Source organism: Carassius auratus, chromosome 7, assembly GCF_003368295.1.
Source record: "Carassius auratus strain Wakin chromosome 7, ASM336829v1, whole genome shotgun sequence".
Taxonomy (NCBI): Eukaryota; Metazoa; Chordata; class Actinopteri; order Cypriniformes; family Cyprinidae; genus Carassius; species Carassius auratus.
In genome coordinates this window covers 26,971,958-26,988,848 of record NC_039249.1, presented here as the reverse complement: position 1 = coordinate 26,988,848, position 16,891 = coordinate 26,971,958, and the positions used below count along the sequence as shown (strand labels likewise).

Genomic DNA, 16,891 nt, shown 5'->3' with positions numbered 1-16,891 from the left:
TTCTTCTTCTTCTTCTCTTCCGCCGCAAGCTATGGCAGCCCATAGAACCGATTGCGGGAAAGTTGTATAATTTGCACACTGATAGAGGACAGTCCCACCATTAACTATAGCAAATTGAAGTTCTCTAACTCCAACTCTCTAGCGCCACCATTGTCCAAACTTTCAATGTTTATATGCTAATAAACTTTTGAACCGTAAAGCCAGAAAATGGAAATTCTTTTTCCTCTGAATCCTTGGCTCAAGCCAAGTCGAATGATCCCGAAATTCAAAAATCGCAAAGGTTAGTTTTTTCGCTATTTTCAATTTTTCGAAACCTACTTTTTCGAACTCGTTCCTAGACGGTTAGTCCGATTTTCACGAAAATTGGCTCCGATCATCTTCAGACCATGATGCCAAAAAGTTATGGAATTCAAGTTTGATTCGTCCAACCGTTGTTGAATGACACGTGTACAAATTGACGAAAAAGCACGCAAAAAATACACGTGAGGCTATATTCTCGGCAAACGGTTTGCATATTTAGACCAAACTGGTGTGTGTTATAATAACCCTGACCTGAGACTACCTGCAGTGTTTCGACACAGCGCCACCTAGTGGTCAGGAGATATGAAAAATGCATATTTGGCTTATAACTTCTGAATGTTTGGCCAAAATCACACATCTTGTCTCTTTAGATTCAGTGAGTCATGTCGAGTCGAATGATATCCAATTCCTGCGTGTCGGCCATTTTTAGGCGTCGGCCATTTTGAATTATGTTTTAAAATGCTGTATTTTTGAACGCAGATCGTATCGATTCGCAAATAATTACAAAAATATTCGGCTCCATGCCCTGAAGGTACTCAAAAAGTTTGTGGCAGCGGCCACCTTGTGGCCAATAGTTATAATGAAATATCACATAAATGCTAATAACTTTGAATAAATTAGACTATTAAAATTAAAATGGTCTCGCTTTATTCTGTGGGTCATGCCGCGAGCATTGATAACCGAATAATGTGAAAATTGGCTTTACTTCCTGTCCGCCATTTTGCTTAATGTTGAAAACCTACTTTTTCGAACTCCTCCTAGACCGTTAGTCCGATTTTCACCAAATTTGACGTGAATCATCGTCAGACCATGCTGGCAAAAGTTATGGATTTCGTGTCGATATACGAAACGGTTGTCATTAACGCATCAACGAATTTGCTGGGAAAGGTGGCCAAAATGCATTTGAGGCTGTATCTCTGCAACGCTTTGACATATTTGCACCAAATTTTGTATGTTCATCGCCACCTCAGACTGACAATGCCACATAAATTTGGTAACAGCGCCACCTATTGGTCAAGAGTAATAAACCATTCATTAACCATGAATAATTTACACTTGTAAAAATGCTAATAACTTTTATTGCATTAGCCCATTAGAATGGAAACTGGGCTCAAATATTCCCTGGTTTATGCCGATAACATAGATACCAAATATACCATAGTAAGCTGAACTTCCGGTCCGCCATTTTGATTTATGTTGAAAACCTACTTTGTCGAACTCCTCATCAACCGTAGGTCTGATTTTCACCAAATTCGAATCAAATGATCTTCAGACTATGCTGACTCAAAGTTATGGCTTTTGAGTCGATAGACAAAACCGTTTTCGCATACCACATCGACGAATTTGAGGCACAATGAGAAAATGACACTTGAGGCTGTATCCCTGGAATGCTTTGGCATATTGACACCAAATTTTGTGTGTGTCATTGAAAAGTCACACAGAGTACACCAAATTGATTTTATAACAGTGCCACCTATTGGTCAAGCTTGATAAGCCAAGTAATCATGCTACTAGAGGTGGTATTTATAATTTTTTTTTGCCATTTCAATTACAATAATTCCAAAATTGCTGTTATTGCTCATTAATGAATTTGGTGTGATGCTTCATGCGATGCTTAGCTCCTACATTTGCCGTTGGAGTGCTTGGCCCCGTAATTGCTGCTTGCAGCTATATTTAGGGGCCAAGCACCGAAGGTGCGTAGGCACCTATTGTAATCGTTGGCGTTATTATTATTCTGCTTCTTCTTCTTCTTCTTCTTCTTCTTCTTCCGCCGCAAGTCTATGGCAGCCCATAGAACCGATTGCGGGAAAGTTGTATAATTTGGCACACTGATAGAGGACAGTCCCAACATTAACTATAGCAAATTTGAAGTCTCTATCTCCTACTCTCTAGCGCCACCACTTGTCCAAACTTTCAATGTTTGTATGCTAATAACTTTTGAACCGTAAGCCAGAAAATGGAAATTCTTTTTTCCTCTGAATCCTTGGCTCATGCCAAGTCGAATGAACCCCAAAATTCAAAAATCGCAAGGTTTAGTTTTTTCGCTATTTTTAATTATTCGAAAAACCTACTTTTCGAACTCGTCCTAGACGGTTAGTCTGATTGCCACGAAAATTGTCTCAGATCATCTTCAGACCATGCTGGCAAAAAGTTATGGAATTCAAGTTGATTCGTCCAACTGTTGTCGAATGAAACGTAAACAAATTTGACGAAAAGGACGCAAACATGCACGTGAGGCTATATCCCGGCAACGGTTTGTCATATTGAGACCAAACTTGGCGTGTGTTTATAACAAGCATGAACTGAGACTACCTGCAGTGTTTCGACACAGCGCCACCTAGTGGTCAGGAGATATGAAAAATGTTTGGTCTCAATATGACAAACCGTTGCCGGGATATAGCCTCACGTGCATGTTTGCGTCCTTTTCGTCAAATTTGTTTACGTTTCATTCGACAACAGTTGGACGAATCAACTTGAATTCCATAACTTTTTGCCAGCATGGTCTGAAGATGATCCGCCATTTTGATTTATGTTGAAAACATACTTTTTCGAACTCCTGATCAACCGTATGTCCGATTTTCACCAAATTCGAATCAAATGATCTTCAGGCTATACTGATTCAAAGTTATGGATTTTGAGTCGATAGACAAAACCGTTTTCGCATACCACATCGACGAATTTGAGGCACAATGAGAAAATGACACTTGAGGCTGTATCCCTGGAATGCTTTGGCATATTGACACCAAACTTTGTGTGTGTCATTGAAAAGACACACAGAGTACACCAAATTGATTTTATTACAGTGTCACCTATTGGTCAAGCTTGATAAACCAAGTAATCATGCTACTAGAGGTGGTATTGGTGTTTTTTTTTTTTTTGCCATTTCAAATACAATAATTCCACAATGCTTAGCTCCTACATTTGCCGTTGGAGTGCTTGGCCCCGTAATTGCTGCTTGCAGCTATATTTAGGGGCCAAGCACCGAAGGTGCGTAGGCACCTATTGTAATCGTTGGCGTTATTATTATTCTGCTTCTTCTTCTTCTTCTTCTTCTTCTTCTTCCGCCGCAAGTCTATGGCAGCCCATAGAACCGATTGCGGGAAAGTTGTATAATTTGGCACACTGATAGAGGACAGTCCCAACATTAACTATAGCAAATTTGAAGTCTCTATCTCCTACTCTCTAGCGCCACCACTTGTCCAAACTTTCAATGTTTGTATGCTAATAACTTTTGAACCGTAAGCCAGAAAATGGAAATTCTTTTTTCCTCTGAATCCTTGGCTCATGCCAAGTCGAATGAACCCCAAAATTCAAAAATCGCAAGGTTTAGTTTTTCGCTATTTTTAATTATTCGAAAAACCTACTTTTTCGAACTCGTCCTAGACGGTTAGTCTGATTGCCACGAAAATTGTCTCAGATCATCTTCAGACCATGCTGGCAAAAAGTTATGGAATTCAAGTTGATTCGTCCAACTGTTGTCGAATGAAACGTAAACAAATTTGACGAAAAGGACGCAAACATGCACGTGAGGCTATATCCCGGCAACGGTTTGTCATATTGAGACCAAACTTGGCGTGTGTTATAACAAGCATGAACTGAGACTACCTGCAGTGTTTCGACACAGCGCCACCTAGTGGTCAGGAGATATGAAAAATGCATATTTTGGCTTATAACTACTGAATGGTTTGGCCAAAAATCACACAACTGGTCTCTTTAGATTCAGTGAGTCATGTCGAGTCAAATGATATCCAATTTTCCTGTGTCGGCCATTTTAGGCGTCGGCCATTTTGAATTATGATTTAAAATGCTGTATTTTTTGAACGCAGCATCGTATCGTTTCGCAAATAATTACAAAAATATTCGGCTCCATGCCCTGAAGGTACTCAAAAAGTTTGGTGGCAGCGCCACCTTGTGGCCAATAGTTATAATGAAATATCACATAAATGCTAATAACTTTTGAATAAATTAGTCTATTAAAATTAAAATGGTCTCGCTATATTCTGTGGGTCATGCCGAGAGTATTGATACCAATAATGTGAAAATTGGCCTTACTTCCTGTCCGCCATTTTGCTTAATGTTGAAAACCTACTTTTTCGAACTCCTCCTAGACCGTTAGCCCAATTTTCACCAAATTTGACGTGCATCATCTTCAGACCATGCTGGCAAAAAGTTATGGATTTTGTGTCAATATACGTAACGGTTCTCATTTAGCGCATCAACGAATTTGCTGGAAGGGTGCCAAAATGCATTTGAGGCTGTATCTCTGCAACACTTTGACATATTTGCACCAAACTTGGAATGTGTCATCGCCACCTCACACTGACTATGCCACATAAATTTGGTAACAGCGCCACCTATTGGTCAAGAGTAATAAACCATTCATTAACCATGAGTAATTACACTTTTTAAAATGCTAATAACTTTTTATTGCATTAGCCTATTTGAACGAAGCTGGGCTCAAAATATTCCCTGGCTTATGCCGATAACATAGATACCAAATATACCACGGTAAGCTGAACTTCCGGTCCGCCATTTTGATTTATGTTGAAAACATACTTTTTCGAACTCCTGATCAACCGTATGTCCGATTTTCACCAAATTCGAATCAAATGATCTTCAGGCTATACTGATTCAAAGTTATGGATTTTGAGTCGATAGACAAAACCGTTTTCGCATACCACATCGACGAATTTGAGGCACAATGAGAAAATGACACTTGAGGCTGTATCCTTGGAATGCTTTGGCATATTGACACCAAACTTTGTGTGTGTCATTGAAAAGACACACAGAGTACACCAAATTGATTTTATAACAGTGTCACCTATTGGTCAAGCTTGATAAACCAAGTAATCATGCTACTAGAGGTGGTATTGGTGTTTTTTTTTTTTTTTGCCATTTCAAATACAATAATTCCAAAATTGCTGTTATTGCTCATTAATGTATTTGGTGTGATGCTTCATGCGATGCTTAGCTACTACATTTGCCGTTGGAGTGCTTGGCCCCGTAATTGCTGCTTGCAGCTATATTTAAAATTGTATTTATTACATTTTATTTATCCATTCATTCATTTTTACATTGATTAAATTGTTAATTCTTAAAAATGCTTAATACTTTTTACAAAAAATATTAAGCAGCAAAAACGTTTCAACAGTAGTGTATATTTGAATATTGTTGATCATAACAGCACTGAACGCCAAATATATTTTTATTGATTCACTGAAATGCATTGGAAAATAACTTATTTATTGAAGTTATACTAAAATACATTTTATAGAGTATTTATACATTACATGAATTAAACTGAGACATAATAGTGAGAATATTCAGTGTTTTTTTAAAAAAAAAATGTAATGTAGTTTCAACATTGACACTGACCTACCCCTCATACTGAGATGACATTAAGCAAAGCTCAACAATTACAGCAGACAGACTGCAGTATACTATCTACTCAACAGTTACCAAAATAAGAGTGAAATGAGAATCTGCTATTGTAGCACATTAACCAAAAATTGCAATGTATAGAATGATACTTCCCACCAAAATGTAGACATGTTCATGTATGACATTGATGCCATCTATTAGAAAACCCCATTTTCTGATTTGATCAGAAAACAAAAAGTAATGTAAAACTTAAGTGTGCTAAACTATAATACACCATTATTTTTGCAACAGTATAGACTTAATCAATAATATGTAACTAGATTTTGAGACAAAGACCTGTACACAGTAATAATTACTAAAATATAAACATGAAATATAAAGTCTGCCTACACAAATGGATTATAATCTGCAAGAGACAGTGAGACGCCAGTCATTTGCATAGACATGGAAATGGCATATCATCTGTTCCCGACACCAAAATAGAACTAGAATAAAATTGTGTGAGTTTGATGGCGTCTCAAATCAAGCCTCCTTCTTTACAGTTTGAGTCCAAGGTGAGATGTAATCAGGATATTGACCTCCCAGCATATTTCTCACATTTTTCCTTTTGCTCTGTAAAATGACAATAGAGCATTAATGAGAACACTGTTTGATATTGGCAGAGACAAAGTTCTTTAGGGTTTTTTTTTGGTGCGTGTTCTCACCCTGCAGGAGCAGTTCAACCTCCTCGTTGTTCTCCACAGCTACTGGCCTCAGGATCATGGCGAAGAAGATCGCCACAAATATCACCTGTCACCCATAACAGTTAGGAGGAGAAATCACACATGAGAGCTCAGTTGTTTCTCTATAGACATCAGTGCGATTAAACAGAGAGCAGACTGAGACTGTAAGTTCACCCAAAAACACAGAACACATTCTTCATTTAATAGTCAACATCACTCATTCGCGTCATTCTACACCTGTATGACTTCCAGAAAACAAACAAAAGGAGACATTTTGAAGATAGTTCAAGCTACTCTTCTTCAAGAAGTAATAGCATACCACTGTTAAAAAGAGATGCACTGAAATTTTGTGAATGTTCACTTGTAGTGTACTTAAAATCTTAAAATGACATCGAATAATAAAATCACAACGAATAATACATTTATTTTCTATAAAATTACACTTAAGTGTATTTAAAGATGACAGTTTCTTTACACCCTGCTCAAAAGTGCTCTTTAAAGTGCATTGTGTTTTAATAATATTCTGCTACATTTGAAAGATTTACACTTTTTAATGCGTTCACTAACATACTAAAAGACATGCAAAGTACTTGATTATAATTTTTAACTGTAGTATGTTATTCAACGTTACAACATTTAGAGGTTCATTCATATATTTTAAATGTATTAAATTCCAGCTTCGTCATTCACAAATAGTTTGTTAAGTGTAAATATTTTTCAACAGAAATTACATTAAAGTTTAGTTTGCCATTAATGCTTGCTTCGACACAACACATTTTGAAACTCTGACAGAGATTACGTTTTGACAAGTTTTTTTCACACAAAGCTAATTTATGGGTTCAGAGGGCTTGGATTGCACTTTTATGTTGCTATTTAACAATTTTTCTGTTCTCACTGTATGCTCACTGTATGGTATATGAACATTCTTTAGTGTTCCTTTTGTTTTTCAGGAGAGAATGAAAGACATTTGTCGTTTTTGGGTGAGCTATTCCTTAAAGTCTCTATACTTATCTGGAGAAGAAGACCCCACTGGTTCTTACCTTAAGGGGCTGCAAGATGAAGATGCTTTGGACCAGAGATAATGTAAGAGTGATCACCCACTGTATGGAAGACTCCCTTCCATACTGGAAGCCATAAAACAGGGTAAAGAAGGTGGATAAACCGCTAATGGCAAAAAGCAGGAACCAACCAACAAAGACAAACCACCAAGGCAACCACCAACCCTGCTTCTTCTGCTGTACTTGCACAACTGGTTGGCTGGAACAACAACGACAAAAACAAAATCTGTTTTAACAGAAGAAACAGGGTTCTTGTGCTTCTGCCAACAAGAACATCTGCTTATTGAATATTTAAAAGAACCAGCTCTAGCCACTAAACAGTTGTTGTGTTGAATTGATACTGATAGTGAATTACAGACTAGAAAATAAAAAGAATGTAAGATTATAAGGAATATGGAAGGACAAAGAAATCATAAAAGGTTTATTGTAAAAAATGAATAATGTTTTTAATACATGTACAGTGAGAGTATGTGCAGAGGTGACAGTCCTGACCTTTGAGGAGCGTGCTGGAGGGTAGCCATTTCAGCCTTCTTCAGCAGGACACCGACTGTCCCGCGTGCCTGCCGAAGCTCCTCGTTTAGGAAGAAGCCTTTTTCTCCCACATGCTCCAGCAGGTTAGAAATGTGGCTCAGTGAATAGAAGACAAAGCGACTACAGTACGACCAGTGAGGATCACCAACATTTTCCACTGAAAGAGAACACACAACAGAGCTATGATGAGTCTTCGTACAATCATTAAAAAAAATATATATATTTCTGATGAAGGATTACTTAAGGATTGAAGGATTCTTAAGTTGCTGGGGTATATTTGTAGCAATTATAGCCAAAAATACATTGTATGGGTCAAAATTACAGATTTTTCATTTATGCCAAAAATCATTAGGATATTAAGTAAATCATGCTCCAAGAAGATTTTTTTATTTTATTTATTACTGTAAATATATTAAAATGTAATGTTTGATTAGTAATATGCATTACTAAGATCTGTATTTGGACAAATTTAAAGGCGATTCTTTCATTATTTAGATTTTTTTTGCATCCTCAGATTCCAGGTTTTCAGATCTCGGCCAAATATTTTCTATCCTAACAAACCATACATCAATGGAAAGCTAATTTATTCAGCTTTCAGACTACTGGTATGTATAAATCTAAATTTTGAAAAATGGACCCTTACGACTAGTTCCAGGGTCACACACACACACACACACACACACACATATATTATATATATATATACATTCATATTTGGAAAAAAATAATAATAATAACAAAAGCACAACAAAATTGATAAAACATGAAAATAAAAATGGAGAATATAAAATAAAAACTAATTCAAAACGTGAATATAAGCTCTTATAGAATCACAATGATACTAAAATAACACTGATTTGTTTTGAGTACATGTGTCATTAATAAAAGACACTGACATAATGCTAAATATTAAGAACACATAGAAAAGAAAAAATACTGATCAAGCAACCTTGCATAATCTGAAGGACATCGTTCACTTTATTCAGGGCCCAGAAAAGATCGCCACTGGTCTCCGGCCGGATCTCTTTGGCAGCCAGCATGTTTTTCGGGCTTTTGCTCAGATGATTTAACAGGCCTATGGTTTCCTAAGAGTATAAGAACAGAACATTCACTTACAATAAATATAAGTGTGTATTATTGCAGAAAGCAATTATCATGCTTTGGAAATACTTCTGCAAGAACCTTTATGATAGAGTTCATAGAAACAGCATCAGCTGGTGTTGTTTTCTTGGAGGTGCCATCCTTCTCTTGGTTCAGGAGAATGCGTGGCTTGATATGTCTGAAGATAGTAATGATCAGGATGTTGATGGGGAACATGAAGAGGCCGCTCTCTATTGCCACCATGAACTCCTGCCATGTCAGTGCAAAAGAGCCTGTAATAACAAGAATATTTTGTGTACATTTATAAAAGTAAATACTATTATTAGGGCTAATTCACCCAAAATGAAAATTCTATTACTATGAAAGTCAATGGCTACAGCAGCTCTCAAGTAGTTACTTAAAAAACAGAAAAAGGAAATTCATGCAGGTTTAGGCAACTATCTCTTTAACTAATATTTTTTTTGCATTCTTAAAAAAAAAATTTATATGCAATAAGCAAATGAACAAAACATGCTCCCTCAAAGCATGACTCTCTCAAACATGACGCATTGCATTAAAATGCCCGAGTGGTGTTGAGAGTGTGGCGTCGCATTTGTGCATTACATAATTTTAGAAAATGAAAAATGCCACAGGGAAGTTTTCTGACCTATCTTTAGAAGGACAGGCGACTCTTTATCAACAGGAAGGTTCCAGAACATGATGTTAATGGCCATGGTGCAGAGCAGCAGAGACATGCAGCAGGCCACTCTCTGAACACGTGTGAAAGGACTGCGCCGTGGGGGGTCCACGACTGACACCCAGATGTGCTCATCCCGGAAGCCAGAAGATGTCCGGGTCTGGAAGATATTGCTGGGATGGGGGTTGGTTAAATTATTATCTAAAAGAACTTGCTGTTTTAAATGCATATAGAAAATATTGAACTGAATATAATAGTGATATTTTTTCATAAAACGAAAAGTAAGTTACATTTCAGATCAAAATGTTCTAAATCATCTAAATATAAATGAAGCCAAACAATAATGTCCCGAGTGTAATTTCTTGGTTACTACATCATTCCCATTCTGCCAATTATGCTATTTCATCATGTTGATGACCTTACTATTCAAACAGGTGTTCAAATGTTTGACTGTAGTGCAGGTATAGCTTTAATAATTAGATTGTAGAAGTCAAAGTTTTTACCCAAAGCTTGCAACTTCATTCATTTTAGCTGAGTTGAAGGTCCTCTTGCATATTTCACCTCTCAGCCAGGTGGAGCACAGAAAGTGTGTGACCTCCTGCGTCTGTAAATCCTGCACCAAGATTCTGTCCATGTACCTGATGGAACATTTTGAGATGTGAGACGTATGCAACCTCATTCATTCATATGCATGCTTCCTTCACCCATCACTTCATGGTTCAGGGGTGTCCAGTCCTGCTCCTGAGGGACAGTGTTATTCAACCTTCCCAAACACACTTGCTTAGATGTTTCTAGTAATGTTAAAGCCTTTGATTAGATGGTCCAGTTGTGTTTGATAAGGATTGACGCTACAGACTGACAGGATTGGACACCTCTGCCATACATTAAGGAAGAGTTTTGAAAGTGAAATTAGCATTTGGATCTTCTTTAATGAAATCAGAAATCATTCTTTGATCAAAAGCTAGTCTTACATTATCAGATAAAGAATAAGGAGAGTTTTCAAGATCTATCATGTGTCACAAACTATCATGTGACCTTATAGATTCATTACTCTTCTATATTTAAATGTGTTTATTTATTATGGACTTATTTAGTTTTATTTAAAAACACATTTTTATTCATGCACATGTTTGTGACTTTAATTGTGAAGATTTAAAAGGAATAATAAACAACACAAAATCCTCGCCCCATTTTAAAGTGTACTCTGTTTCTGCCTTGCTATGCAAAAATACGAAAAAGCATGCAAAAGCCGGGACAAGTAGACACTCACCAGTCAGGGCTTCCACCTGAGTTGTCATGTGATATGTCAATGCTCTGCAGTTCTCCAAGAGAGAAGGGCATACTGAGCAAAAACACATCCACCCCTCCCCTCTCAAACACTGGCTTCTCAGGGTCGGACAAATTGTAAAGTTCACTTTGCCCTTCTTGGAATTGGAGGGTCATCATAACCTGACGAAGACTCAAATTAAGCACCTTTTAAACATATCAAAGTTGAGAAGTGAAAACAAGCATTTAGACACAGTGTGTTTCACCTTGGCAGTGGTGCCAGCTCCTCTTCTGTGGCCTGTTTGCACATGCACAAGGTAGTTGTACATGGCACATGGATGGTTGTCCTCCAGCAGAGTCATCTTACGCTGTGGACACAGGTATTTTAAGGATATTTATAAAGGATATTAGTGTATCAATGGCAATGGATGCAGTGGAATCAATTTGCCATTGAAATTATATTATGCATCAACATATTTAGATAAAATCAAAACCGGGTAAAATTAAGAAATCAGTAGATGATTTGACCATTTAGTCTAATTTATTGTAGTTTGTCTTCAAGGATGATTTGTGACATAAGTAAAGCATACTGGTTTAATTTAAAGACTATGTGATGTGGTGACTGAAGAACAGACTTCACTTCAGAAGATCAAATGACCATTATATTTTACTTGGAAATGTACTTTTAAATAAAAGGGAAATGTGATTTTCCTTGTTAGCGCAATTAGGAAAAAGACATATCTTCACATTCTGGGTCCGGATTCAAAACATTCTTAAGAATAGCATTCACAACTACCATTTTCTTCTTCTTCTTCTTCTTTTTTTCAAAAATACTTAATGTTCTTATCGTTTTCCAAAGATAATATATTATTATTATTATTTTTATTATTTTTAAGAAACAACATATAAATAAATAATTGCTCTTGTGGTTATGAACATCTTTATCTTAAGGACATTTTTAACATTTAATTAAGAAGCAATTACATTTTTTGAATCTGGCCCCTTATGTCCAAAAATGGCTTCATCATTCCTTTTCCCACTGTTTTATCGTCCATTAGGTGAAAACTTTAAGTTTGGTCAGAGCACCTCTTTCCTTAACATGCCACACGAATGTGTTAAGTAGGGGAGTAAATGTTAGTATACTGTACCGTTCTGAGAGCTTTGCGGTCTGCATACCAGGCCCACATCAGAACCACCAGAAAGAGGGCAAAGAAGCAGCTGAGTAAAACCACCACTATATAGTTCTCATTTATTGTGGAAAACAAAGCTACTGTCTGAGACAAATCCACTTGGTTGGGCATCACGAAGAAGGAGCTCCCAAAGAATGTTGTGTGGTTGCACAAACAGTGAGTTAGGTTCGGCATTGTTTTGTGACCAACCTTTGGATAGAGATGATATCACAAACATCATAAAAAGACTGAATATTAAATGTACAATATTAAATGAGCAACTATTAAAGAGTTTTACCATGCAGCCCTCTCTACTCCAGGCTCCAAGGTTGGTATCCCAAAACAGGCACTTGGTTACAAAAACTGAGACGTTAAAGGTCAGCATGCCACTTTGTGATGAATAAGAAGTTGGTAATACTGCCACCTTCCAGGCCCCCTCAATTCCCTTTGTCATTTCAGGGGTGATCAGCCAGCGATAATTGTCTGTTGCACAAAAAGAAAAAGAAAATATATATAATCAATAAAAATTGCAAGGGAAAGGATAATCTCATGATGATAATCTTTATCTCTTACTAACAGTAGCAGCAGTCTCGAATAATGCATATGAACTTTTTATTTTCTTCATTTATTTTACCTTTGTAGGTTATATTAGTGCTTTGATTCAAATAGGTGGCGTTCGCCTCCTCTGGTGGGTGCAAGGTAACACTGAGGGTTACGTTTCGATTTGGCATTGCTGTAACAACCACAGTCACATTTGGGTCTGAGATGTTGAATGTCGAGGTGACAGCGAACCCTGCTTTCCAGGTTATATCTACAACTTTAGGCTGAGGGGCTTCAGGCCGAGGCAGATATATCTGTACAGAGAGAATCATCAGTAGCTACTTAATTAAATAAAAAATTGTAAAGCTCTCATCACACTGCTCATTGCTTCATAGCAGCTTCACCGAGAATACAAATTTCATAGTGCAAGTTAATTGCTTTTGTGTTCAATGTTCACATCTTTGAAATTGATGAAGTGAGCTCAATATGGTTCTCGAACTAATTTGTTTTCACCTCAATGTCCTCTGACAGATCTGAGAATTTGATTGGAGAGCTTCCATTCTGCAAAGAAAAGCTGCAAGTTGCTCCAGTGATGCTTTCGTTGGACTTGGTTTCCAATGGATTCTCTTTAAATTGGAAGAGCTGGAATGATAAAGTTTTTATCAGCTTCAAAGCATGATCATGACTGTGAAATGACTGGTCTATAATGGTCTGTTTTTGACAGAAGAGGGGTTAAAAATAATAAGACTGCTTGAAACCATGTCTCCCAGAAAGCATGTCTCTTTTGGAATAATGTTCACTGATGAATCAAGCACAATAAGACCAGGAATATGTACTATATTAAGAAAGTAAATGGAATTGATTTAGTTTTTAGATTGACTACTGTAACAAATTTGAATATTTACATTTTGAAAATAAATATGTAGCTGATTTTATGACTTTGGACTTTGATGTTAGCAAACCTGCACATTGACATTCCCAGATGGCAGCTGTCCAGTCATTGCACTAAGGGATGGCAGCTGGCAATATCCTCCATCTGCTGAGCCAATGGCTTTTCCACCCAGAGTGCTTGAATCTTGCCTTTGGAGACACAGCTATACATTAAATACAAGCCATTGCATATGATAATATCGGCCAGTAATAATTCAACTAATAATGACCTTGTGACATAAAGAGTGCCTGTTGGAAGTTCCCTGACAAGGTTACCGTTAACAGGGAGAGCATAGGCGTAAATGTGGCTGGCAAGAGTGATGAGTTCCTCAAGCTGTTCAGAAAAATAAATCAATTTTCAGAGTTGAAAAGCTATAACAGTGTAAAGCATTTGTCTAGACATAATCAGTCCCAAAATCATTTATCCATTGATGACTTGACTTACATCATCCATGTTGTCAGGTTCACACTCTTGCGTGTACAAAAGAATGGCCGCAGTGCTGTTCATAATTTCTGCAAGCTGGTCTGGACTCACTGTAGCACTCGTTTGGAGGTGATCGTATATGTTTTGCAGGTATGTGATCTATTCGATAAAGAAGTAATAGAGAACAATTTACTCATATTCTGATTTTATGGTGTTCCTAGGTCAACATATTTTGTAGTAAAACCAGATTCTGCAACAAAACAAGCTACATCGATACACCAATGAAAATGATTTCTATACTATTATTGAATATTTGAAAGGCCCATTACAAATCTGCTAAGCTAGACCAACAGAAAATTTTTTATAAATACTTCAGCCTGATTATTAATTATTATATGCAATTATGTAATGTATTACTAATTAATTTTGTATAATATAATGCATGAATCACCTTATCTTCTTTTGACAGTACTTCTGTTGTAGTCTCCAAATTAGTCAACATTGTTTTGGCATTCTGCAAGATTGACAAGAAGGGTTAAAAGGATCACGAGTTCATGAATTGTTGTAGAGATTTTAATTTACTCTGTATGCCAACTCTTTTAAACTCTTCTTACCTCCATTTTTTAATTCAATGATATTATTCAATGATATTCATGATATTCAATGATTGCATTGCGCATTGCGCTATCAAGTAAAAGGTTGGAGGTTCGATTGCCCGGCAACACATGATAGGTAAAAATTGATAGCCTGAATGCACTGTAAGTTGCTTTGGATAAAAGCGTCTGCTAAATGCATAAATTTAATTTTAATTTAATTTATTCACAGAGCTTTTGATTAGAAGTAGTTAACTTCTTTACAGTAAACCAGTTCAAATGAAAGACATTCATTATGGTACATAACATGGTCTTGTATATCAGTAATTTCTACAACAAAATTGATCTTTGTTCTTTTAGCATTTTCATACCCTTATCCCAAACTCTACCTTTCCTTTTCCCCATTTTCCAAGGCCTGCTGTTCTGATAAGGCCACTTTACAGAAATAAATCATAGGACTAAATTCTTTTACTGAAAAAGCTCACCAACCTGTATAAGCTGAGCAGTGTTTCCTACAGTGTTTCCCAGTGCCATCAATACGTCAGTAAGACCTCTGCGGCTCCTTTTGTTTGCTTTACTTGATGTCAGATGTGTGTTTAAAACTGTAATGGCATAACTACATTACATTCTGTTCCATATTTAAAAGAAATCATGTAGTAAGCGATCTCATTTCTGTGTTCAAGTTCAGTTATTCTGATTCACATCATCAAACAATGTTGTTTTATGTAATGTTTGTGTTGTTGAGGAGAGGTGATTTGTTTCTGTACCTCGCGTGCAGAGGGAGCTAAAGCTCATGCTGCAGTCGGGTGTGGTCACCAGCTGAAATGAATCTTTGACCATATAGGTGCAATCTAAGTGATCTTTACTGACATTGTCATCATGTTTAACAGGGGAATATGAGACAGGTTCCAATCCTGTAAACACACACAAACTTATATAAAAAAATCTCCATGAAAGATATAGTGTCAGTTATTTCATTGCCATGAACTCTTAAGTTCTTTAGTCGCTCTTTACACCTCCTTAGGATCAGCAAAGTATATTTGTATAGAAATCTTGAGTTGTATGACTACATGGTTCTTTGGAGATTAAAGCTATTTTTGAGATTACATAATATGTTCTTCAAATAATAACATTGACTTCTGTTTTCATATAGCATCAGGCCTTATTGGCACTAATTGAACCTTTATTTTTTAGGCAAAGCAGTATGTTATGAACAGAATGATACCTGCTAAAATACGCCACTAACATCTGCCTAATCAAATTTCTTCGTACAAACTCCAGGAAGTGATTGGAATACCAAACTTGTCACACTTTAGTTTGGTTCTCACTATTAATTAACTATTAACTTTTCAATAAACTCAGAATTAGCTGTTCAGTTTAGATATGGGACAGATATGTAAAAAACATGGCCATGCAGAATAAGTGTTTTATAAGTAATAAATATAAATGCTAATAATAACTAGTGAGAATTGGTCCCTAAACTAAAGCGTATGCCAAAACTTAAATCAAAAGTTCTCATGAGACAAGATGCTTTTTACATTTAAAACCATCTATCAGCACTTTCTATTATAGGCACAGGTTTGAAATTCCTTGTTATATACAAGGGCAAAGAAGTATAGACAACCTACAGATAGAAAACTGTGAAGTTTACTCACGACTGATGGAATTTTTATGGATCATCTTCTGACTGACCCACCACGGTCCTGTTTCTGTGGACTCGGTTTGTATGAGTTCCTTAATCTCAGCATTCAAGTCACTCAGAAGATGTCCCCCTTGTTTTTCACAGCTCTCATGGGCTTCAGCCCACGGCATGGGTTCCTGAACAAACTCATACGCTATTCCCCCATGAATTTTCAGAATTCTCCTGCCATAATCTTTCTCATATCCACTTTCTTCTGATTCATCATTACAAGTTGTAAGCGGCATCAAAAAAATTGATATCCAACAATAAACAAGCACTTGCTTTGAGAAAGCCATGACTGATAATGCAACCTTCAGTCTAGGAAAGTTTGTGTGGACTAAAAAACAGGGAGCCTACGTACATCTTAGGCAAATCTGAAATCTCACTTTGTGAAAACAATGAATGTGAACTAACTTGATTAGGGAAATGGGGGCAGGCACTCAAATACATGCAAAATCTGACTTTAAACCAAGACTCTCCATTCCAAAAGCGTCCAATACAGTGTTGTCCATGATCAC

General features: G+C 36.7%; 1 protein-coding gene across 1 annotated transcript; it reads right to left on the bottom strand.

Annotated features, from left to right (window-relative positions):
* Positions 1-5,535: 5,535 nt before the first annotated feature.
* Positions 5,536-16,684, bottom strand: pkd1l3 (polycystic kidney disease 1-like 3). The gene is made up of 21 exons (XM_026268239.1): positions 16,348-16,684; positions 15,460-15,606; positions 15,182-15,294; positions 14,551-14,613; positions 14,121-14,258; positions 13,906-14,009; positions 13,708-13,825; positions 13,259-13,387; positions 12,840-13,059; positions 12,504-12,688; positions 12,185-12,415; positions 11,303-11,404; positions 11,041-11,219; positions 10,274-10,408; positions 9,741-9,943; positions 9,176-9,366; positions 8,943-9,078; positions 7,955-8,150; positions 7,445-7,661; positions 6,387-6,471; positions 5,536-6,294 (listed from the first exon to the last, which is right to left on the bottom strand). Exons 1-21 carry the CDS (start codon positions 16,667-16,669, stop codon positions 6,248-6,250), a joined length of 3,261 nt encoding a protein of 1,086 aa, XP_026124024.1. The 5' UTR covers positions 16,670-16,684; the 3' UTR covers positions 5,536-6,247.
* Between the last annotated feature and the right edge of the window lie 207 nt (positions 16,685-16,891).

Excerpts from the sequence above, each read along its gene's own strand:
- pkd1l3 (XM_026268239.1), bottom strand. The coding sequence starts at position 16,669 with ATGGCTTTCTCAAAGCAAGTGCTTGTTTATTGTTGGATATCAATTTTT. Across the intron at positions 13,060-13,258 it reads ATCTGTCAGAGGACATTGAG|ATATATCTGCCTCGGCCTGA; the intron begins GTGAAAACAAAT and ends CTCTCTGTACAG. Across the intron at positions 8,151-8,942 it reads TGTCCTTCAGATTATGCAAG|TGGAAAATGTTGGTGATCCT; the intron begins GTTGCTTGATCA and ends GTTCTCTTTCAG.